The sequence below is a fragment of the Halichondria panicea genome, chromosome 8 (assembly GCF_963675165.1).
Source record: "Halichondria panicea chromosome 8, odHalPani1.1, whole genome shotgun sequence".
Taxonomy (NCBI): domain Eukaryota; kingdom Metazoa; phylum Porifera; class Demospongiae; order Suberitida; family Halichondriidae; genus Halichondria; species Halichondria panicea.
In genome coordinates this window covers 633,478-657,381 of record NC_087384.1, presented here as the reverse complement: position 1 = coordinate 657,381, position 23,904 = coordinate 633,478, and the positions used below count along the sequence as shown (strand labels likewise).

At 42.9% G+C, this 23,904-nt stretch overlaps 5 protein-coding genes and 1 long non-coding RNA gene across 6 annotated transcripts; 4 read left to right on the top strand and 2 right to left on the bottom strand.

Moving 5' to 3' along the window:
* The first annotated feature begins 332 nt into the window (after positions 1-332).
* Positions 333-1,257, top strand: LOC135339601 (large ribosomal subunit protein P2-like). The gene is made up of 4 exons (XM_064535752.1): positions 333-489; positions 700-825; positions 888-966; positions 1,042-1,257. Exons 2-4 carry the CDS (start codon positions 703-705, stop codon positions 1,170-1,172), a joined length of 333 nt encoding a protein of 110 aa, XP_064391822.1. The 5' UTR covers positions 333-489; positions 700-702; the 3' UTR covers positions 1,173-1,257.
* Positions 1,216-2,983, bottom strand: LOC135339595 (RWD domain-containing protein 4-like). Its single transcript, XM_064535746.1, has 8 exons — positions 2,842-2,983; positions 2,683-2,763; positions 2,519-2,628; positions 2,425-2,470; positions 2,272-2,370; positions 2,060-2,153; positions 1,388-1,521; positions 1,216-1,331 (listed from the first exon to the last, which is right to left on the bottom strand). Exons 1-7 carry the CDS (start codon positions 2,863-2,865, stop codon positions 1,457-1,459), a joined length of 519 nt encoding a protein of 172 aa, XP_064391816.1. The 5' UTR covers positions 2,866-2,983; the 3' UTR covers positions 1,216-1,331; positions 1,388-1,456.
* Positions 2,978-14,018, top strand: LOC135339549 (N-alpha-acetyltransferase 25, NatB auxiliary subunit-like). The gene is made up of 22 exons (XM_064535685.1): positions 2,978-3,132; positions 3,412-3,497; positions 3,727-3,865; positions 4,123-4,319; positions 6,204-6,309; positions 6,547-6,624; positions 6,744-7,289; positions 7,510-7,706; positions 8,036-8,258; positions 9,294-9,465; positions 9,814-9,913; positions 10,105-10,152; positions 10,232-10,335; positions 10,592-10,665; positions 10,866-10,932; positions 10,986-11,232; positions 12,100-12,256; positions 12,312-12,407; positions 12,460-12,563; positions 12,621-12,722; positions 12,890-13,120; positions 13,806-14,018. Exons 1-22 carry the CDS (start codon positions 3,039-3,041, stop codon positions 13,950-13,952), a joined length of 3,315 nt encoding a protein of 1,104 aa, XP_064391755.1. The 5' UTR covers positions 2,978-3,038; the 3' UTR covers positions 13,953-14,018.
* Positions 14,019-14,045: 27 nt separating this feature from the next.
* Positions 14,046-17,288, top strand: LOC135339569 (nucleolar protein dao-5-like). Its single transcript, XM_064535709.1, has 5 exons — positions 14,046-15,213; positions 15,781-15,921; positions 16,214-16,405; positions 16,496-16,555; positions 17,058-17,288. Exons 1-5 carry the CDS (start codon positions 14,136-14,138, stop codon positions 17,096-17,098), a joined length of 1,512 nt encoding a protein of 503 aa, XP_064391779.1. The 5' UTR covers positions 14,046-14,135; the 3' UTR covers positions 17,099-17,288.
* On the bottom strand, positions 17,091-22,581 carry LOC135339556 (tRNA (uracil-5-)-methyltransferase homolog A-like). The gene is made up of 17 exons (XM_064535694.1): positions 22,127-22,581; positions 21,973-22,074; positions 21,495-21,551; positions 21,117-21,226; positions 20,854-20,980; positions 20,730-20,801; positions 20,496-20,666; positions 20,365-20,426; positions 20,171-20,255; positions 20,017-20,120; positions 19,918-19,963; positions 19,700-19,841; positions 19,609-19,652; positions 19,062-19,143; positions 18,891-19,004; positions 18,746-18,842; positions 17,091-17,794 (listed from the first exon to the last, which is right to left on the bottom strand). Exons 1-17 carry the CDS (start codon positions 22,565-22,567, stop codon positions 17,266-17,268), a joined length of 2,385 nt encoding a protein of 794 aa, XP_064391764.1. The 5' UTR covers positions 22,568-22,581; the 3' UTR covers positions 17,091-17,265.
* LOC135339604 (uncharacterized) lies at positions 22,542-22,886 on the top strand. The gene is made up of 2 exons (XR_010396024.1): positions 22,542-22,640; positions 22,686-22,886. It is a non-coding gene; the product is annotated as an uncharacterized LOC135339604 (long non-coding RNA).
* The last annotated feature ends 1,018 nt before the right edge of the window (positions 22,887-23,904 follow it).

The window sequence follows — 23,904 nt, the reverse complement described above, 5'->3', positions numbered from 1 at the left end:
ACACAGGAGCCATAGAAAGCGCAACAAATTCTTACACTGTAAGTTTATAGCTTATTTCTTCAACAATGACTATGCTATTCATTTTCTTATGTCACAGGATATAGCTAGGCATTATTTATAACTACTGTGGAGTACTATGATAGTTTGTAGTCTTTTAGCTAGCTAGGAGAGCAAGTTTTGGTGTTGTGCTTCCGTATATTCTCTTCTTTCTCCGTACACTCACAATTCCTCCGTGAAACTTGATGATAAATTATGACCCAAGGCCACACCTCCTCTAGGTAAATGTGGGCGTGACATCCTGTCATGCTGCAGGAATGCAATACGGGAGTAACTCATTAGCAAAAAGGTCAACCTATGTCGTACCTCCTCTGGTTTTTGTAGTCTCAATTTGGATCACGTGAAGAAGTTGCGAACACGTGTAGTCTTACTTATCTTTCCGACATTTTTTACTGAAGGTTGCTTGGTCGTTTCGTGTCCCAGAGACTTAAAGTGAGTTCCTTTCACCATTCAGAGGTAGCGCCAGTATCCTAGCGAACAATACAACTATGTTTTAAGCGCATGAGTCCTAGGTACATTTATTTATCTATTGATAGATAGACTACTACTTTCATTGCAATATTTTTGTAACATTATTTATAATTATTTCATTGAAAGATTATTTCCCCCCACATGTAATTTCCACACTGTTTCCCCTCTCAGACAATGCGTTACGTGGCTGCCTATTTACTTGCCTCTTTGGGCCAAGAAGGAGCTCCCAGTAAAGAGAAGATTGTTTCAATCCTCGACAGTGTGGGAATTGACGTTGATAATGAGAAGCTCGGCAAAGTATGTCACCCAACAATATCAATACTATTTGCTATAATTATTTTAACATTGATTTTGTGCAGTTGATGTCTGAGCTTGATGGCAAGGACATTAACGAAGTGATTGCTGACGGAATGGGCAAACTTGCCTCAATGCCATCAGGTACGTAAAGCCCCCCCCCCCGATACAAAACGGCTCAAATGCTTTATTAAACTGATTCTTTTGCCACACGTACAGGAGGAGCTGTAGCTGTGTCCAGTGGTGATGCCTCAGGAGATGCTCCAGCTGAGGAGAAAAAGGAAGAAAAGAAGAAGGAAGAATCTGAGGATGAGTCTGATGACGATATGGGCTTTGGACTGTTTGATTAAACTTCTCCCATTATTAATAGCTATGTGTTTTATAATGCAAAAGTTTTATAAATGCAAAATTTATCATGAGCATTGACTGATGACATGTACTTTAGCACAAACTGATTGAGAGTATAAATAAAAAGTTCAAGTGGTGCTCTGACCTCCAGTCCTGCTCAGCTGCAGAGAAAAGAAAAATCGATGATACTTTTACACAACAGTAATGGTGAACTTACATGCTGGAGGACCATCCATGGGTTGCAGTAGTGCACATGTAGAGAATAAATGAGGGGATCAAGTTAATCTCACAATAGGCTCACTTTAACAATGTCCACCCAGTTCCATCCTCTGGGTAGCTCACCGTCTGTGTCTGTGTGGAGTGGGTGTGTGGAGTGGGTGTAGTGAGGTATAACTATATATAATTATACAGTGGAACCTCCATTAACGACCACCTCCGAATAGCAACCACACGCTATATAACGGCCAAGAGCTCAGGTCCGGATTGAAACTACAATGACTTCAATGTAAAGCAACCTCTCAAAAGCGACCACCTCTCTACTCCGTACAACGAGCAGCTTTCTAGTCCCCAACTAGCTTTAGCAATGGAAAATAACCTCCCAGAACGGACAGCCACACCCAGAATTAGCGGAAAATTATTGCTGAGATAGCATTATTTTGCACAATTGTGAAAACCTGGCTGTAGCTTGTCTCTACAGCCTTTTCAAAGCTTGTATGAGCTAAAGAAGCAGTTAGCAAAGCCCCAAGATTCATTTGCAGCAAGAAATGACTCGTAGAAAATACATAGCTGGAAATCGAAACCTCCCAAGGAAGACCACCTCTCTATAACGGCCAAAAGGCTGGTCCCCAATGGTGTCCGTTTTATGGAGGTTCCACTGTAGGCTACTTACTCAGTCTGCCTGCCAATCTCCTCTTGGCTGATTTGGTCAGGATTTCTTTCTTTTCTTTCTTCACCTTTACGGGCTGGACAGACGCTTTAGAGGGCTGTGTGTGCATGCATAGATAGAAGAAAGATTGTGTGTGTGTGCGTGTGTGTGCGTGTGCATATGTGTGTGTGTGTGTGTGTGTGTGCGTGTGTGTCAACCGTACGTATCATACTTACTTGTGTAGGAGCAAGTGGGACAACCGCTATATCATCACCATTCTCTTTAGCAAACTCAAACAGTGTATAAGTCATAGCAGAGTCCATCATATCCTTAGCCTGCAATAACTCATCCAATGGCTTAGTACTATTACAGTGCATGTTTATGTATACCTCTTTTTTCAATGCAGCCACAATGGCTTCCTTAGACCTTTGGCTCCTGTGATGGTTAGTGTGCATGGTTGATACGATAGTGAGGGTGGCTTACAGATGCTTGTTGTAGAAGGCGTCCAATGAGATGTCTGGGAGGGTACCGGGGTAAGAGTCACTCCACGAGATCTGTAACAGGAACGATGTCGGACTGCCACTATCACCGACCTATATGTATGCATCTATACACATATCTGTCTGTGCATTTATTGATCATCTTACTTTGTATGTGTATGTGGTGTCGTCGACTTGGCTGAAACATTCGTCTGATTCATAGATTGATATGAGAACTTCTCTCTCCTCCTGTCAGTGTGTAGTATATACAAGGACGTATGACAGTTGTACTAGTTACTCAACTAGGGCTTGGAGCTTGTAACTCACCTCTTGTAACTCTGCACAAGCCATTAGATCGACTTAGCACAAGACTGTCTCTTGATCTTGTGTAGAAAAATATTCCAAATAATGCACATTTTTCTTTATTCTACGCTAAGCACACTTGGTGCGATTCGTTCCCAGGCCGATATTTTTCTAATTCTCGAGGCTAGAACACTCACACTCAGACCAGACCACTCCTGCGCATGTGTGTGTTTGACCCTCGTGGCAAGATGGCTGAGGGGGCTTCTAGTCAGGCCCAGTTGGAAGTGACTGAGAGACGACTGAGACCGCTCTACGGTGAGGCATACTGTGTAATACTCAAGTTCACACCTGGGGTTATCGGTTTTGAATGTGTCTAATTGAGTATAAGCTTTGCACACACACACACACACTCTACTGCTGAGCGAGAGGGCGTCGCCTTTCAAACACATAGTTTGTTGGTTTTATGTCTAGTGTTTTTGTACGATCCATTGTAATCAGTGTTGCAATGCTTGTTACAAGAAAGGATTAGTCCACCAGGACAACACAATTCATATTGAAACCAACTAACCTAATGGGGGAAATCCCTATACACAGATGCATTGGACTATGGTCAACACAAGAAGGCATTGCAGATTGCCGACAAGATTCTCAAGAAACAGTCTGACCTCAAATGTGCCAAGGTGAGCTGAAACAAACCAGAGCGTTGCCAATAGACAATACATTTCTTCACTTTATTGAATTCCTTATTACTTATTATTGAAGTAAATTATACTGTACCAAGAGCTCATAATTATTGTACACACCATGTAATACCATGAATGGTACTCAAGCAGAAATACTTATATAAGGGAATTATTGAAATACACTACTGGGAGTTTTGACCTACTAATGTTCTTGTCTTGTTTTCAGATATTGAAGGCCATAGCTCTGGTGAGGTTGAGCCGTGAAGAGGAGGCTCATGAGCTGGTGAGGACGGTGCTCTCCAGTCACCCTGGGGAACAGGCCACACTGCAGGCACTCACCCTCTTCTATAGGGAGATAGGAGATTGTGAGTACTGTGTGGGGGTAGGGGAGTACATGTGTGTGGGGGTGGGGGAGTACATGTGTGTATGGATGGGGGTGTGGTAGTGAGTTGCCTGTGGGAAGCAAAAGCTATAGACTTAGTGAGATGATGGATTTTAGCCAGTCACAAATTAAAGGACTCCCTAAAACTAGCTCTAGATTAACAATAGGGATGTTCAGAGCTTTGGTATATATCCTTTACAATTTTGCTCCTGCTATTGTGTCGCCTCCTCTCTTGTACAGTTCAGAAGATAGCTGAAGTGTACGCTGATGCAGCCAAGCACTACCCTAAGAACCAGGAGATACTCACCCATCTCTTCATGGCCTACGTTCGAGTGGGAGACTGTGCCAAACAACAGCAAGTGGCAGCCCAGCTCTGCAAAGCATACCCTACAAATGGGCCCTATCAGTGCTGGAGAGTCATGAGTGTTCTAATGCAGGTTGGTAATATTATGACATTCTGGGTAGCAGTTGGAGCTTGTTTCACGTATCTTATGTCATTATAGTGAGACCAGTTATTGTCTTATAACAATTGTTATTTAGTGTGAGCTTAGTGTGAGCTCATGCATTTAATTTATAATGTGCTTGCATGTAAGGGAAGGTGTTAACAGTTTCGAAGCGTTTGCTTACTCTGTACATAACCTGTAGAAATTTAGTTGTATTATGGCCCTACCATGGATTATGGCTATGTCCCCAATAAAATTCAATAAACGCATCATGTTTAAGATCTCTTTCTAAGCTTTCAGAAAATTATTGAATGTGGATCAGCGATACTAAAGTTTAAAGATGTTCAGGGGGCGAGCGAGCAATTTTGTATTTGTTGTACAGACATTTGGTACAATGTGGTAATTTTAAGTATAATTATTGTTTATATGAATCGAATGAAATGAACAGTGATTGTGAATAACTGAGTAGTCCATGTAGATACGACTTTCCTGTGCCAGCTGTATACCCGTGACAATTATTCTGTCAGAGTGGTGTAGGATTGTTGTCTTTGACTGTGCATGGTGTAACATGAAGTTGACTTACTAAGAGTGAAACATAATTATATCTATGAGTGAAAGTTCAGCACGAAAGAGCTGGCTGTACAAACTAAGCAAGGACTTTTTGCTGGACCCAAATTACAAGGCTATAGTATACTGTCAGTGTAAACAATCCTTAAAGCTACTCTGACCTGTTGTAAGCGTGCCTGTGTGGCCTCAGAAGTTTTCATCTGAGCTGGTCTGACCTGCCGTAGTGCTGTATTGTCTAAAGGTGCCTGTGCAACTTCAAAAGTCTCCACTGAGCTGCTCTGACCTGCTCTGACCTGTCCTAGTGACTGGCCTCGATCTCTGTTTTGTCCTGTTGAGCTAGCAGGTTTATTATCACAAGAACACAAGACTTGGAAGTGAAACATGGCAAGTAAGCTGCTGTGACCTCCTGCAGGCATGCCTGTATGATCTTAGGCTCAGAAGGTCCCCATCTGAGCTGCTCTGACCTGCTGTAGGCGTGCTTGTAGCCTCAAGAGTCTCTGTGTCTTGTCTGACCCTTCGTTCCTGAGTGTAGCTAGCTCTTGTGCCCATGCGCAGCTTTCACGTAAAATTTGGTAAAGGGTCACGAGTACAAAAAACAAATATCGTGCCGGTCCATGACACACACACAGACACACACACAGACAAAATTGCAACGTTCATCACTAGGAAGGGACTCGCTTCGCTCGCCCCAATTAACATTAAATCAATGTTTGGGACTCTTTCGGCTGGCATAACTTGAATTCTGTTGATCCAATTTCAACCATTTATTGATTTTCTGAAAGCTTAGAAAGAGATCTTTCAACTGGTGTCATCAAAGTAGCGATAAAAATATTTGCCAATTTGGCCACACCATGGATAGCCCATGGTCCAAGGCCAAAAAATAACAAATCAAGTCCCAGACGAAATTTTGGATTTAAACACACCAATTGAAAGGTATCTTTCTAAGCTTTCATAAAATCAAAAAAAGTTGACATTGGATCAACGGTGCTAAAGTTATGGCTGTTGAAACGATTTGATGTTCATGCAACTACTCATAGTATTATCAATGGTTCGGGGAGTCTTTCAGCTGGCATAACCTAAATTTCGTGGATCCAATTTCAACGATTTTATGATTTTCTGAAAGAGTCAAAGTTCATATTGGAGAGATAAACCCAATTTGGTACCACCATGAATTCTAGCCCATTGTAGAGGTTATCACAAAATATCATTCCTTTATTTTTAGGATAGTAGGTATGGTTCTCATTTAACATGCCAGTTGGTTGGTGTTCAAGTGAGGAGCTTTCTCTACATTCAATACCTCCCACCCCACAGGCAACGGAGACAGGAAGTGCTGAGCTGGCTAAAAGCATGTACTTCCCGCTAGCGGACAAATTGATTAGCAAGTACTTCAAGGAGCATAAGGTGGATGCAGAAGCAGGTACGAGTGTGTGTGTGGGTGTGGGTGTGTGTGTGTGTGGGGGGGGGGGAGAATTGACGTATTATCGGGCATTGAATACCATCTGAAGTAGTACTTGTGTTAATAATGTGCAGCTAGCTGCATGTAGCACTGTACCTTGGTAGCATCGGTCTCTACTGTTTCAATACTGTATGTACGTGGTTGCTCTGCCATACATGTATGGTGTGATTACCCCCTCCTCCTCCTACCCGTACACAGAGGTCAGACTCTACCTGATGGTACTCACTAAGCTAGGAGCAAAAGACAGAGTGCTGGAACTACTGCAGGGGAAAACCGGTAACCAAAAACATAATTTTACCTTTCTCAAAAACCAAAAATGTGTGTGTATTGCAGTAATGTACTCAACATATACTGTATAGCTTATGTACTGCAAACCCCCTCCCCCCCCCCTCCAGGTGAACCACTCAGGGACCCCTGGGAGATAGACACTCTGATAGTGGCATCACTACAGGACCAGGGGCTATGGGAGGCAGCTGCTGAGAAACTTGTCGCCATGTTAGAGATCAACCCTGACTCGTGGGTCACCATCACAGCGTATATTCACGGTCAGCTTGAGAGGAGTTTGAAACTACGCAAAGAAACTGTCGAGGAAAGCTCTAAAGATGACCAGTCACAGAATAGAGACACTAAAGAAGGGGATTCTCCTGCTAATCAAGAGCCAAAGAACGGGAAAGAAGGGGAAGCCCCTATTAATCAAGAGCCAAAGGACGGGAAAGAAGGGGACTCCCCCTCTCAAGATGGGGAAGCCCCTGCTAATCAAGAGCCAATTAAGGGATGGCTCAGACCACTCATAGAAGTACGAGATCTAATGGAACGTCTTGCAGCTGCTGAGTTGAAGAAATTTGACGATAAAGAGTTGGTTGTTCGTGGTCCCTTATTAGGACGCCTGGAGCTAGTCCGAGCTGTGACCCAGACCAAGGAGAAGATAGACATAGAACTGGGTGAGTAGTGTGAATGGTAAGGTTGTCCTGTGTGTATGTGTATGGTGTCAATACTGATCAGGTCTGTGTTGGTAGACTGTAGCAAACAACACTGCATGTGAATGAAAATGATTAATGCGTGGTTCTATGTACTAGCTGTCAATACCCCCCCCCCCTCCACACACACACACACACACACACACACACACACACACACACACACATCACACACATCACTCAGGTTCACCGTACGAACATCTGATGGACTATTTCCGATTGTTTGGCACCAAGAACTGTGTGTACGATGACCTGGTCAAGTACGTCACCCTGGGGGGTCTCCCGGGGGACCACGTGGAGAGATTCCTACGAGAGGTGGACGACCAAACGAGAGGAGAGCCAATTGACTTTGATTGCCCCCCGGACAAGATCAAAGAGAATGTGTGTGGTGTGGGAGTGTGTACGTGTACGTGGGTGTGTGTGGGTGTGGAGGGGGTAGTCCTTAATTTTTTAAGATAAGTATTGCCAGCCAATTTTAATGTCTACTACTCCTTCCTCAAACCTTGTAACTCCTGTTTGTCTCATTTGTTGTGGGGAGTACAATTATAGATCACATGTGCCTTCTGTACAACCCTTTCTCTCCTTTGAGAGATAAAATTATTTCAATTCTTGTAACTGCAGTTGGCTGCTTGTTAGGAAACTTGAATTGTGTGGTGAGTTTTTATAATCATAATTATACTGCCCCCCCCCCCCCTCCCATACCTCTACAGCTGTGTCGTATGCGTCGACACATCAGTCTCCTCCAGCTGCAACGCCACGTTGGACTGCATGAGTTACCATTGCAACATAAGCAAGAGTTGGTTGCCATGTGCCTGCATCACTTCAGAGCAGGGCTTAGACTGGGTGTGGAGTTTAGAGACACGTCTTGTCAACCAGCCGACTACTACATCATACTGGCAGTACATCTCAAGATTGAGCTATACCACGAGACAGGTTAGTACCGTATAGCAAGTAAAAACTTTCGCGGATTTAATTTTCGCGGAATAGCAGCCTTTCTGCAATTCGTAGGTATAAATGTTCGCGGTACATGCTTAATCAGTACATATACCCGCTATACGGTATATGAGAGGGAGGGTAGGTTTATGAACAGTATGTGTTATGTCATCTAATCTAATGTGGTGTATATACAGACAGATTCATGTTTTGGCTTTCCTGTTGAATGTAGAGTAATTCGCCCGATAAGGTCTGCACTGTTTGTATAGCTAGCTATGTAGGGAGCACACAGTTTGTGTAGTGCAATCCTCTATTCTAAGAGGAAAATTAGGGACTTACAATTATGGGCAAAAGTTGTTTTGTGAGATATTTTTGTGAAGTAAAGATATTTGTTATGGCAGTAGGTAACGTGTGATAAACACTCGTAGTGTTGTTTGTAGATAGTTTTGCATTGCATTGCATGTTGTTGTTTCTCTATGCTGCTTAGTTATGTAAAGTACAGAAGTGCTCCAGTTTTCATGAGTAAACCAACCAACATGGTGGTTGTTTGTATAATTTTACGAGTAACATATTGAACCTCATACAGTCAATCAATTGCACGTTTTGTCAGGCTTTCAGAATAGACATAATTATACTTAGATCATGTTTGTCATAAATACTGCAATCTGATTGGTTAGAGGAAATGTTCTATCCAATTTAGAAAATCATGTACTTCAATAGAAAATCATGTAGCAAAGATTAGATAAGAACATTCAATTCTGATTGGCTAAATACTCATGGTTGCTATGATCTAATGCTTAGACACTGTTTAAGAAGTTTCCACATGATTTAGAAGTCCTCAGGGCTAGTAGAACCCTCACTGCGTTCGGGATACTACAACCAGCCCTTTGGGCTTCTAAATCATGTAGAAACTTCCTAAACAGTGTCTAACTATTATATAAAATTATGCTTTGTGTGTGAAAACAGTTGACCAAATAGGAGGTGTGATGTGTAGATAGCATTCTTGTCATGTCCGTGTGTGTGTGTGTTGTGTAGGAGATGTTCGCCACGTGTGGGAGGGTGTGATCATGCTAGAGGGTGTGGTCAACCACAACACACAGGTGGTGCTCCTGCTCATGAAGCTCTATGGACATCTGGGTGTGTCTGAGGCCATCACAGATCTCTATAACAACATCGGTATCAAGCACGTACAAACAGTCACACTAGGGTGAGCATAAGCATGTGTAAAGTGGTGTTAATTACCTGAAATTAATTTGTCTTCCATGGCTCACGTTTCAGTAGTATCATATGTCCTCCTGCACACAACCACGGGATTGCATTGCTTAGTTCTACAGCTCCCCCTAATTTCCTGTGCGTATGCTCAAGAGTATAGGCTTGTAATTATAATTATGATAGGTACATACCTTTTGTTGAAGTAAGCGACTGTCTGAGTTTACAACTATAATTATATATAAGTATGGATCAACTCCTATACCTCACACACACCCACACCCACTACACCACCCACACACACACCACACCCACTCTTCTGCTCCACACACACACCCCACTACAGGCACATCCCCAGTCGCTACCTCCAAGCCATGGGCACGTTCGGGTTTGCAGGCCAGCTCTACCGCAGTGCATTCAGGTTCTTCTTCTCCAGTTCTAAAGAGGTAGGTTTACCAAGTCCCTCGAGAATCTATTAGTGTCAGAGCACGTGCAGCAAGAAGCCCTACATGTAGCTATGAAAACAAAAGATTGTATATTTTGTACTTACAAGCTCTATAGGTAAACATAAATGGTGACTTCATTGTACTCACTGGAGCTTGTACTAATAATGACTGTTTTTGTTGTTTGTTGTCAGGTTTCAGAGTATGTGATTCAGTGTTTCAAGAATGGAATGTTTCACAAGGTATTTCACATGCATCATGTGGCCTGCGGGAAAGATTAACCCCTTGTGTGTTTAACCCCCTGCGTGTTTAACCCTTTAGATCCCCGAGATGATTGAGATGCGGGACCGCCTCTCTCACTCCTTCAACTTTGCTTGCACAATGGTGGACATGAACACACTGGAGCTGCACACAACTGTACACAGGTGAAGGAGAACACTGTAACAGTCAGTGTGTACATGCACAGCATGTGTAATGTGCCAGAGCCTCGCCTGGGGTAGCCACAAGCTGGCTGATATCGTCCTCTTGTATATAAACCGGTTGAGTAAATGCCATATAATTATTGAGGGGCAATGCAAAATTTATAACATTTGTCTCTTGTAGAAGAGTTGTATTATGTATGTGTGTACTGTACATGTAGGAATTAAAAAGCATATTCAATGTGTGTGTGTGTGTTTGCAGCTATTCTGAAGCAGTTAAATTCTTCCAGAAGGAATGGAGTAAAGGAATGCCCTACACCACCTCCAGCCTCAGAGGTACCATCTAGTAGTCAGTCTACCCTCAGAGGATCACTTGCAGACCTCCATTTATACATAATAATTATGTACGGTAGTGCTAGAAATTAATTTTATGCATAATACAAACTAAAATGCTTTCATTAAAATTGATTACTTCTAGCACTATACGGTATTCATGTTTTTTAACTGTTATAATAATTCTAATAATTCTTGTGCAGACTATTGTAGCAGACTAGTGGACAGTAGAGACCTCTCTGTGTTGGAGGACTGGAGCCCACCCTCCACGTGAGTAGCCACGCCCCTTTACTCGTAGATTACATCTCATTTACCTCCTATAGACGTCTTTCTGATGTCGAGATAAAGATAACCTTTGACCTCGAGTGCTTGTGGTTACGGACAAGGATTTGTCTCCTCAAGTGTCTGCACTCTGCACTCTCGTGTCTGACGTCAGAGGAGGCAGCAAAAGACGAGAAGTTGATGCCTAAAATGCTGAGACAGCAGATTGATGAGCTGTGCAGTACGCTGGAGAGTGTGGACCAACATGTTGGTACCATGCTGCTCAAGCAGAGGGCAAAGCATCAGCTGGTGAGTGTCTATTGGCTACTGTATCTATAGGTTACAGTATCTAGGGATACAGTACGATTATCTATAGGCTATAGGCTAAACAGTATTACCCACCCGTACACTGTATCTAGGAGTGGATGCTTAGGAGTAGCTTGTTTAGTGTGCTATCATACTTTAGAAGTTAGTTCAGTTCAGTATAGGCATGTGCTGTACACTATTACCTACAGTATAGGCATGTGCTGTACACTGCTGCACACTATTACCTACAGTATAGGCATGTGCTGTACACTGCTGTACACTATTACCTACAGTATAGGCATGTGCTGTACACTGCTGCACACTATTACCTACAGTATAGGCATGTGCTGTACACTATTACCTACAGTATAGGCATGTGCTGTACACTATTACCTACAGTATAGGCATGTGCTGTACACTATTACCTACAGTATAGGCATGTGCTGTACACTATTACCTACAGTGTAGGCATGTGCTGTACACTGCTGCACACTATTACCTACAGTGTAGGCATGTGCTGTACACTGCTGCACACTATTACCTACAGTATAGGCATGTGCTGTACACTATTACCTACAGTATAGGCATGTGCTGTACACTGCTGCACACTATTACCTACAGTATAGGCATGTGCTGTACACTATTACCTACAGTATAGGCATGTGCTATACACTATTACCTACAGTATAGGCATGTGCTGTACACTATTACCCACAGTATAGGGACGCCTGCTGTGTTGTATGTACACTGCTCTTACATGCAGTGGTGTATTTAGCTAATGTCCCTAACCCCGCTGCTAAGTGGATAGCTGAGTTGGTGTTTGTAAAGTGGTATTTGTGTGCTTTATATAAGAATACCCCCCCCCCCCAGCACCCTATCCAATCCCCCCCGCCATGCCTCGGCTACCTGTTCCACACGGAGGGTCACGGTGGGGTCCTCTGTCTCATGCTCACGACAGTGTACGAGCTCCTCTCTGGATCAACTAGCCTGAGGGAGAAACTAGAGAGCATACTTATGAGGCTTCAGGGTACGTGTCATGTGATTGTCACGTGATTATTGTAAGTGTTCGTCTCTCCATGCAGCCATCAAGTCTCGTATAAAGTGTATTAGCCCTGATTTGAGGGAGGCTATGATTCGAATAGCGGCCCCCTCCCTACAAGAGGATGGTGGTGGTGGTGGTGAGTTGACGCTAAATTTACTGTAATTTCAATATTACTTTCTGATTAATAGGAGACGAAGGTATTGTGATAACGTCACCGTTAGACGCGGAGCACCCCTATGACATCATCACTCGTAGTAGGATTGATCTCGAGGAGTACGTCTTGTTCTTACAGGTGACAGTGTGCAGATCATGTGATGTGTATGTTGAGTCATGTGATCATTCCCTACAGACGGTGGGTATATTGTCCTTATTGTGCACCATATGTGCCGAGTTTATAGCCCCAACCTTCACTGGAGGAAAAAAGAAAAGGAAAAAGAAAGCTGCAGAGCAGGTAATTAAGTGATAAAAATTAATCGCTGCATTTATTAATTGTTCTTGCAATATCATTTTAGATAATGATAATGTAGATAATGAGTACTTACTTTGCAAGAATTCAACCTCCCCCACACCCTCACCACACACACACACACACGCCCCCACACACACACACACACACAGCTCCTACAGCCTCGTCACCCTGCCTCTGATGAACTAGTAGACTTCATGAAGGAACTCATGTTGCTGCTTAGCTCCACCTCACTATCGTTCCAGCCCTTCCCCTCTCCTCCAGGCCAAGACGAGGAAGCTCTCATCCAACAGCTGAGGGATCTCTATCTCTCTCACTCTGCCACAGCACTCACCGGGGCAACCTACACTCAGTCCCCAGATAACCAAGACCCTTATCTTAAGGTGTGTACCGTACTACTAGTGGGTGAAAAACCTTTGTGAATGAGCCAAATCAGCAGAAAATTTGACCCTTTGTGATCTGCGTTCTGGCAAGGATCGTGTGTATTTACTATAGGTTTTACGGATTTTATTGTTGCGAATTGATCGACTATCGCAAAAGTTTGGAAATGTTTGATGGTCGCAAAACAACATTCTAGTAATAGATTATTATAGTAATAGGAAACTGTTGTCATAATTATATGACCATCTGGAGGAGAATCAATCTAATTAGACAAGAATCAATCTAATTAGACACGCCACCTTACTTGGGCATGAATGATTGACAGTCACTTGTTGTGCGTGCAGTGGTGCATGATTTCCTCTTTCTATGAATATTATTTATAGGCTCTTTGAGTACGTTTACTTGCGTGTTTGGATCAAGCAATGAAAAGTGTACGTGTAAACAGTTGTTCCATGGGGAGGATATCTTAGTGTGTGTTGGATTTGTACCCTCGTGCAATTGTATGTATTCCCCGAGGGCATACATACAACTGCACAAATGGTAAACAAATCCAATACACTTGTAGCTATGTTACCCATTAGTTTGTGGTTGGTCAAAGCAAATTTATTTTCTAAAATTTTTAATGTTTTTTTTTTGTGACAATTATATGCATTTAATTTCAGTTTCGTTTTTTTGCTTCCCCTGCAGGCCTGGAGGGAGGGAGCAGCCAAGGCATGTGGTGTAGCTCTAAGCAGCTACAACATGTCCTTCAGGGACACTCTAGAAGTGGCCACTGCCAAGTTACAGACTCTTAGGGCAACCATTAAACAATTAGGAGGACACATAGACGGTTAACCACATAGACAGATGTTTTATAAGTATAAACAAAATTATTATTGAAGAGTGTAATTAATGTTGTAACCTTGATATGAAACCGCGGGTATAATCGAGGCTCACAATTTGACCACAAACTTGTGTTTTAGTTTGTATTAATTAAAGCGTTAAAAGCAAGTCCAATTGTTTGTTTGTAGGATAATTATGGAGAGTGCAAACCAGTCAATGGCAGTCAGTAGAGCTCCTATAGCTCCACCTAGACATAAGAAGAGGCTCAAACAACTCTCTTTGGAACAAGTCAAAAGTCATTCGGAGCCAAACTCTCCTGTACTTCCCATGAAGAAGCCTAGTCCCCCCAGACCACCACCTCGTCCTAATATAAAACTAGCTCGTGCGAAGAGTACAGAACAAGACAAGAACAATGGACTGCAAGCTCACCATCCAAGAGTGGAGAAAAGGGTCTCAGCTCCTCCTCTCAGACCACCACCACCTGTGAAGATTATAAATGATACCGTAATAGTTATAAGCAAGAATTCTCAAGAAGGTCGTAAAATACCACCGATGATGCCCCCTCCACCGAAGAGCATCCCACCTCGACCCAGGAGCAGTTTTGCAATGGCCCCCACAGACAAGAGTATTAATGCAAAAAGCAGTCCACCTCGACCTCGGAGCAGTTTGGCAAATCCTGTCGCAGACCAGAACAAAGCAAGAGCTGGCTTGTCAGCATCCGCAGATCATCACTTCCATACAGGCCCTCGTCCTCATAAGAAAAAGAAGGGTATGGAAAGGAAAACTTCTAGTCCTGATTGCAAAATTGTGAAGAATGAAAGCAAGCGTGAATCGCTCTATCTCAACGTGGCTCCTCGATTACCCGCTAATGTTCGAAAGAAAAATGTGGAATTGTCGGAAGCATACAGTCAAAACCCAAGGTATATTAAACCACCAAGTAATGGAGCTCATAAATCAACAGAAAATAAAAAACAGCAAAATCATAAAAGTACGCAGCAAACATCTTCTACAAGCAGTCCTAGAACTAAGTTACCTGCTAAGAACACTAAGATACAGCAGGGGAGACTAGGCCCTCTCCCCCGTCTCCCTCCTCCTGAGAAAGTTGTGCCCTATTCATTGTACACTGAGATATTGGATAATGATAACGCTAGCGGTGGTGACGATGATTACAGCTACGTCCATCTGAAACCTCGTTTTGACCTCGTGGGAGCATCGAGACATTTGGAGAGTCTCGATCTGGAGCTGTCTCGTTATAACGACACGGATGCGTACGGTGAGTGGGTGTGTGGGTGGATGTGTGTGTGTGTGGATGTGTGTGTGTGTGTGTCCCTACCGACTAGAAAGGGTCAAAGTGCTTGGAATGTAAACAGTTGTGTTATGTATGCATGAGCAGTGGTGTATGTTAGTATGATGTGGAATCGAATGTAACTTGATATGGTTTATGGTGGCCTGAACTATCCTGTGTGCAATCCCATATAAGAAGCCTAATCATTTCCTGAGGAATAGTTTACTCATAAGGAAGCCCCATTAAAGTCAGGGCCATTATAGATAGTCATTAAAGTCAGGCGCCTTTAGTGTCAACAAGCGAGAGTTACCGATTGCTTAGTTAAAACAACATTACTAACATTACTTAGTGTTTTAGTTATTGTATGACTCTCACAGCGTTTCTTGCGGGACAGTTATTATAACAAAGCTGGCAACATAATATTATATGGTGGCCTGTACTGTATGGCTTTAGCTAACATCATAACCCTGTGTTTATAAAGGAAGTCTGCATACCAGGGCAGGGTAGCTATGATCTTGAACGCTGTGGTGATAGATTTACAATCCTCCCCCACAGTTAATAACGACTACAATGGACCTTGTCCACGACTACCCACCTCTCAGAGTGCAGAGTACATGCCGCTCTTGACGAAGAACAGGATTGATGATGATATCTATGCTGATCCACAACACGACGTTTCTGAGGACCAGAAATCAAGTATGTGTGTGTGTGTGTGTTGTGTGTGTGTGTGTGTGTTGTGTACGTTGTTGTTTTAACTCCTCCCCCTCCTCCCACACGTGGTCTGATTGGCTTTTATACCTAACATCAGTCAATCAAAGCCCTGTGGTTATAAGTGTAACTGTTGAAGCCTTAGCCTATGATTATTGCCGACATTATAATTATATACATGTACAACATGTACATAGGATATTGCCAGTGCTATAATTATGCTTCATTTATTGTATAATCTTGAACGCTGTGGTGATAGATTTACAATCCTCCCCCACAGTTAATAACGACTACAATGGACCTCGTCCACGACTACACACCTCCCAGAGTGCAGAGTACATGCCGCTCTTGACGAAGAACAGGATTGATGATGATATCTATGCTGATCCACAACATGACGTCTCTGACGATGACGACTCACCAGTAGAAGCATACGCTGTCGTTAATGTGCACACGATCAATCAAGAATCAAGTATGCGTTTGTGTGTGTGTGTGTGTGTGTGTGTGTGTGTGTGTGTGTGTGTGCGTGTTGTTCTAACCCCTCCCCCTCCCCCACGTGCAGGTGGATACGTGGAGTCAGAAGACTGTTATATGTCACTATCCAACCAAACGTTGGAGAATTGTAAGTGAATTTATCATACCTTCTGTATAGGGTTATGATCACAAAGCTGTTAGCATAAGCTACAATGCACACCCTCCGTGCACCTACTAGCTTAATCTCATGAATCAGCCGCCCTTCCTAAGTCTGGGCACTCTTTACATGAGGTCGTGGGCCACGGTGGAATTCCAACGTGACCAATGAGATTGCTCACACGTATTGAATAGGAGGCAGCAAATAATGAAACTTGGTTGAGCAGCAAGCAGTGGTGTGGCTTAGTAGAGATAGCGAATGTGATTAAAATAATCAGATTTTTAATGTGTTAATTAGCTTGTACAGTGACGTCAATTGTGCTATGACTTCACGTAAAGAGTGCTCAGATGTTCCTCCCTGAGAGGAGTGGCTGACTCATGAGACTACTACTAGCTAGTGTATAGTCATTGTACGTCACCATGCACTTACTTGTTATTGAATAGTCAATCATTTAGTACTACACATTGCAATCATAGTTTTATATTCCCTGCAGATTCAGATTATCAACAGGTGTCACTGATACCTCAAACGTGAAGTAACTGATCCTTATCATTAACAACAACAGCAACACAGGAGTATATAATACAAACAAGAGCACTTATTTTATACATGTAGCTGTATAGTACTGTTCGTGTTTTAAACTGTTCGTGTTTTTAATCAATATTCATCCTTTTTGTATAATTATATAAACTTTCAATTTTTCATGACAGTGTTTCCAATTCAGTGACATCAGTGCTAACAGTTTCTGTAGAACTTTTAACGACTTGGTTCCCAGATTTCATGCCATCAGTTTCAGGAGATGTAACCTCTTGGTTCTCGGATTTCATACCATCGGTTTCAGGAGATGTAACCTCTTGGTTCTCCGATTTCATGCCATCCGTTTCAGGAGATGTAACCTCTTGGTTCTCGGATTTCATGCCATCGGTTTCAGGAGATGTAACCTCTTGGTTCTCCGATTTCATGTCATCCGTTTCAGGAGATGTAACCTCTTGGTTCTCGGATTTCATGCCATCGGTTTTAGGAGATGTAACCTCTTGGTTCTCGGATTTTATGCCATCCTTTTCGAGGGACATAACCTCTTGGTTCCTGGATTTCAGGTCATCTCGAGAGATTCTCTCCAACAGCCACACGACCTCGCAGTGTGGGGTGTGGGGGAAGAGGTCGATGGGCGTGGCACTAACAGGACGGAATGGCAGTCCTTTAAACTGATTGGACGCTCGTCTGCACAGGCTGTAAGGGGGAGGAGAGACAAAACATGTGATACAAATAATTAAAAAATTCATAGCTACAAATGTTGTATATACTGTGTACATACCGGTACTATAATAATAATGAAAGCACCGCGGGTGCTGATGCCTCGGTGGAGGTGCCAAAGCTACATAACATAAAACTACTACTAGCTAGCTTTTATACACACATTGATTATAATTATCATGATGAACATCTTTAATTTTGCTGCATGCGAATAGTGGGTAATGATCAACCATGATTGTTGTTAAAAACGATCGATGCCAAAAGTTCAAGTCTAAAATTAATGGCTGCAAGTCAGCAGAGCCTTGCAGCTCTCTGCTCACTCTTGCAGCTACCAATAGCTAGCGTTCTAGTGCAGAGCTAACTACAAGTAGAGTAATAACACTCAGTGAACAAGTTTTGCTACAGACTCTTCTGAAAAGGCTGCAATGGCATTCCAAGTAAGCAAAACTAGGCATAACTCGAGAACGAAGCATTATTTTGCAAATCCACGAATTAAAATCCAAGTAAACATGACTAGAAGCCTATAGAAACTCTTACTTGCACTTGATTCATTCTTGAGCAGCTGTAGCAGTCTACACACGCACACAGACACACAAACACAAACACACTACCGTATACCTCGCTTGCGCATGCGCACCGAGGCATAATTATGAGTTTACTGTGTGTAGGGTATAAGGAGTACAAGTTTTTGCTAATTAGCACACTGATGGATAAATTATGATGCTCAACACATCGTCAACATTAAGCAACAACTAGGTTTTCTGACTAGCTTGACTACATGTACATACACAGCAGAGTAATGTAAGGATAATGGGCAGTAAGAGTGGGACTAGAACAGGGTTGCTATAGCTATGTGAACATGCTCAAGCGTGTAGCTGAATTAAAATGCTGAATATACTCTCAACCGTGACAACAGCTGTGACTCACTTGACGAGGTTCCTCCGTGCTCCCTCCATGTGACAAGATACATATACCAAACGCTTTAAAGAGGCACACTTACGTATTGTGTCCACCACCTTAGCATCTGTGGAACGAGTTATGGGGGTTTATATTGGAATGGAATGGGGCTCACGTAGTCCTGCTCTTGGAGGGTCCACGACCCCTATGACCTCTGACCCCAATGGATGAGCCATGTTCGGCATAACATCCTCAGCCTTGCCGCATATGAACTCAGTATTAGCCACACCTAGGGAGGGGGTGTGTTGTAGTCATGTGACCGTGTGTGTGTGTATAGGGTTATTACCGTTAGTTTGTGCATTAACCCTTGCATCTTCTACTGCCTGCTCTATCATCTCCACTCCCAACACCTTCTGAGCCGACAGTGACTAAGGGGTTAAAACAGCACATGGTACCACTGTAAAGAAACATAGCTGTACATAGCTATATTGAAATTGGACAATCTGACACAAATTATGTGCTCTCAAAGATAGACACCAAAACGGCTCACAATAGAAATTAGGCCAAGCAAAGTCAATTTGTAGTTTCTCAGGCTATTATTCCTAAAATAGCAAGCGGATTGAGGCATTTGATAAATATTAATGATAATGATATTCATAGAATTTTAATTGAAAACACACCCCTAACTTCCTCAATAAGCGGAAGTGCATAATTTTTACTTATTAATTTTAGTCATAATTATATTCATGACCAAAAAACCATACAAATTTATCCTTTTCTTTTCTTTTAGTGCCTTTAATTTGTGGTCACGTGATATTTAACTTTTTTGTAAAGCTGCCAATTTCCAAGCGCGAGGGCCTGAGAAACTACAAATTGACTTTGCATGGCCTTACCTTAGCAAGATAGAGACCTATGGTTCCAGTGCCACAGCAGATATCTGGGGGTGGGGAGGTTAATGATTGTGTAATAAATCACATGACCTACCGTATACAATGGGGTGACTGGTGTTGGAGGCACACAGCTCACCCACCCTTGAGTAGAGTACCTCAGCACCAGGGGAGTTGACTTGGAAGAATGCATCCGGAGATATACGAAACCTGAGCCCCAGGAGGTCCTCGTGTACATGCTGTGGGGGGTATTAGTGGGTGTGGTCTTAGGGTACATGCTGCCTGGGGGGTTGTCTCTCCCTGCAATGAGCTCACCTTGGGTCCAAGCAGATGCTCGTAAGTTGGCTTCCAATTTACTTCCCTGTAACATATAAGTGATAATAAATTGATGAACACACCAACACGCCCACGTACCTTCTACCCAATTCTTGAACATAAAGAGACAAAGGAGTCACTTTCTCTCCTTCACTACCGCTGAAATATTCAATCAGCTTCTTTTTCTCAGCTGCCATCTCCTCCTGCCATAACAACATGTACTACCATGGAGATAGCTTATCGGATATCTCACCGGAGAGAGGGACTGTGGGTGGAATGTAACAACCACCATGGACTCCCCACTAGTGTAGCACCGAACAGCCACTTGTCTCCAGTGACTGTGTGGAGTGTGTGTGTGTGTGTGGTGTGAAGAGTGTGTGTGTGGTGTGTGTGTGTGTGTGTGGGGGGGGGTGGGTAAACACATTCCATGCTGGAGGTCTATCTTACCCCGAGTCGTTTCTGCTATCAAACGGTTTGAGGTCAGAGGTCACAAAGTACTGCTCAAACAGCTACGAGAAATACATAATCAGTAATCATAATAATTATAGAGTTAGTGGAATATTTCCCTGCACACATACCGAGGCGATGTCCTTCATACGCTGTGGGATGTGGATGCACGACTGTGCTGTTACCACGGTGAAGTCTCCAGCCTCGTACGAACTGAGTCGAAAACCAACCACCGGTCGAGATGTCTCCGTATCCATGCCAACCGTGAACTCACACTTGTTTCGATAACCTGATTGGATAGGCTGTGCGTGTGCGGACGATGTACGTAATCGTTTAATTGTTGTCGTAGCCCCTATATAACTTACAGACGATCTGATTGGTTCCAGTCGACACAGAAGTCCGTCATTCTTCTCTACATGTTCCACAATCCACTTATCCTAATCTTGTTACCATGGTGATACGAGCCATGTGATTAGTCATGTGACTCACCGGCTGTGCCTTCCTGGCGCACAGGTCCCGGGCTATACTGCGGAGAAAGTTCCTCACTTTATCCTCTTTACTAGATAGCTGCTCCTGATAGGGTGTGGCCAACAGTGGGGTAACCACCTCAGCTAGTCTGGGGGGGGGGGGGCAATTGGAGGATATAAACGTTTCACTAGAAAACAATTGGACACTGCTGTACATAATAATTATGTGAGCTAACAAACTTGTGGTGGTTATGGCTACTGTAGTGTACGTGGACTTAGCAGTACCGTTCTTCTAATGTCATGGCAGCGAGTCTGGCTCTCTTGGCGAGACTCTCTGGGTCATCTGACCTCTCTTTCCTCTTGCGGTACAGTGGGTCCATCATTGGAGCAGCCACCTGCACAGATCATATAGGGACATAGGGAATAGTCGATCTGAAAGCAATAGCTTATCTAAACACATCACTTTAAAAGGGCTACAAAATACACATTTTAATTGCACAATCCTAACTCAAGTTACGAGCACTCAAGAAACAGGCTCATTTCGACAAATATAATTTCACCATGCATGAATGCAGTACCCAGCAATTTCTGCAGTGTGGATTATAAACAGGATTATAGGATTTCAAATAATTATGTCATGCTGATTGATGATGGGCCATGCACCTTGGCACTGATTGTCCTCTTCTTCCACACAGCACCATTGAGTGCTTTCAGTGCAACCTGCAGGTACAGGAAAAAAGGTTTAACTTACATGGATGGTTGTTCTTTCCCTGGGCTAGAGTTAGCTCTGTAACTAGAGTTCTATTGTTCCAAAATCAACGATTTAATGCTTTTCTGAAAGCTTAGAAGGAGCCCGTTCATATGGTATGCTCAAATTTCAACTTTGGAATGGCCTATAATTTCCTATTTTCAGAAAAAGATTGTGGGCTATAGCCCATGGTCTTTTGTCAAAAACAGGCCAAAAATAGAATTTTGATTTTAACACACCATCTGAAAGACCTTTCTCTAAGCTTTCAGAAAATCATAAAATTAACGTTATTGGACCAACTGAACCAAAGTTATGGTCGCTCAAAGATGCTCTATTTAACGATCTGAAGGTACGGTATTGCCATGTGGTGGAGGGGGTGTATTGTTTGCCCACCTGACGCTCTTCCTCACTGCGGAAATTAACAAAACATGTGGTTGCCGTGGGTGGCTTCTTTATCTTGGCAGGGTTGAGCGCCTTCAGGTTGCTCTTCAGTGCCTAATAAATTACTGACTAGATTTACTAGTTCCAGGACGATAAAATTACTTACTGAGTATCCGATTTTTGGTGGCACGTTAGAGATAATGATCTTAAATATCTCAGTCGAGTGACCTCTTTGCAGATACTCGTAACCTTCCTCGGTGGCATAACGCCGGGCGTGTGTATTGTCTTGTATCCCAGACGTAGACGCAACTCCATCACATGACTTGCTCTTCGGGTCACATGATTCTTCCACCCCTCCAGCCACTGATGGTAAAGTATCAGTGTGCTGTATGACACTTTGTTGTTCCTCTGAAACTGTGTCCATAGTGGTGATTAGTCTAGTCTGGCAACCTCTCCAGGGGGTTAATCTTGAACCAGTTATGTCCTTCAGTTGCCTCCACTCCTCTTTGCTCAATGCACTAGTCCAGAATCTTAGTAGCAGCCTGCAGTTTCTCAGCATAGCTTCACTCTTACAAAGCCACGTGGCGCATGGCCTGCTAGGGAGCATGGAGGGGTTTTCCCATGCGAGGGATTTCCCCTTTGTATCTACAAGACCAACTACAAGACATTTACAAGCAAAGGTTGGACAGTATACATATTTTTGCTTTACCTAATTTGCTATACAGTGTTGACGAAATACCTCGATCCTTCTTTCTTCCTGACAACGCCACAAACTGAAAGTAACCGTCTCTCACCGAACACACTTTTTTAAGGTTTATTTAAGTGTTGGTATGCTAGCATTGCTTTGCTTGCATACCGCTATAATAATAATAATATAACGCTGTATACAATAGGAAAAACAATAAATTATGTGTTGCAGTGCTTTGCTGGCTTTTTGTACATGGGGACTGCTTCTGCATGCATAGTTAGATCGTTTGAACAGTAATCCAATAAGTTTGTTTAGTCGCTACACTTACTATAGTTACTGCCATAAGCAACTGGTATCTGTAGTTTAATTGACAATTGAAATTCCTTCGAGGCATAGTTGGCGCATGCATGGTCAACATTTTGTACAGTAACAAAACCGTAGTTGCATGTGATTTATAAGCAGCTACAGGTATCTGTGTTAGGAACAGGTTTGTTTAAATGCTCTTTTTTGGGGCTCAATAAATTATAATGTATATACACGTGCAGGATATAATTACGTGCAGCGTATGTGACTGTAAATTTGGCAGGATTGGTAACTAATCACATCCTGTTAATCACTTATTAAGTGTTTAACAGGATATAAATATCCTGTTAACATCTTATTCTCTATATACGTAGTCATAATTATTCAGTGTGTTTTATACACATGTAAAACACACTGAATAATTACACACATGTGTGATTGTTTACCAAGATAATACACTACATGGTACCACAAACAATCGCTATAGTGCTCGACAAACGGGTTTAACCCCAATAGTGTTCGTGCTAGGCCACCCTGGAACCGAAGTTGTTCACTAATCTGATTTAGCATTTCAGAATGACACCTCATTAAGCTGTAATTAATGCAGTATACCACACAAGCAGTAGCAGGAATTGTGGGGGAGCCTGGACTAACAATAGTTTGGTTTGATAGAGTAGTACATGTGCATGCATGTATATATTGTGTGTTACGGAGAACTCTTGGTTATAATAGCTGCAATGTTGCACCGGGCATAATAATACTGTATTGAGGGTGGGGTGTTAGTACTGGTCCCCCCACAAGACCCCCCTTGACCTCACATTGCTCCCCCTCCCCCACAAGGCCTCCTTGACCTCACCTTGACCTCACGTTGCATAAGCTCACATTGGGAATAGTGTAAAAGGGGGAGAGAAGGCCTTTCAGTAGAACTTTCGTGAGTGGCTTCAGTAGCCTCA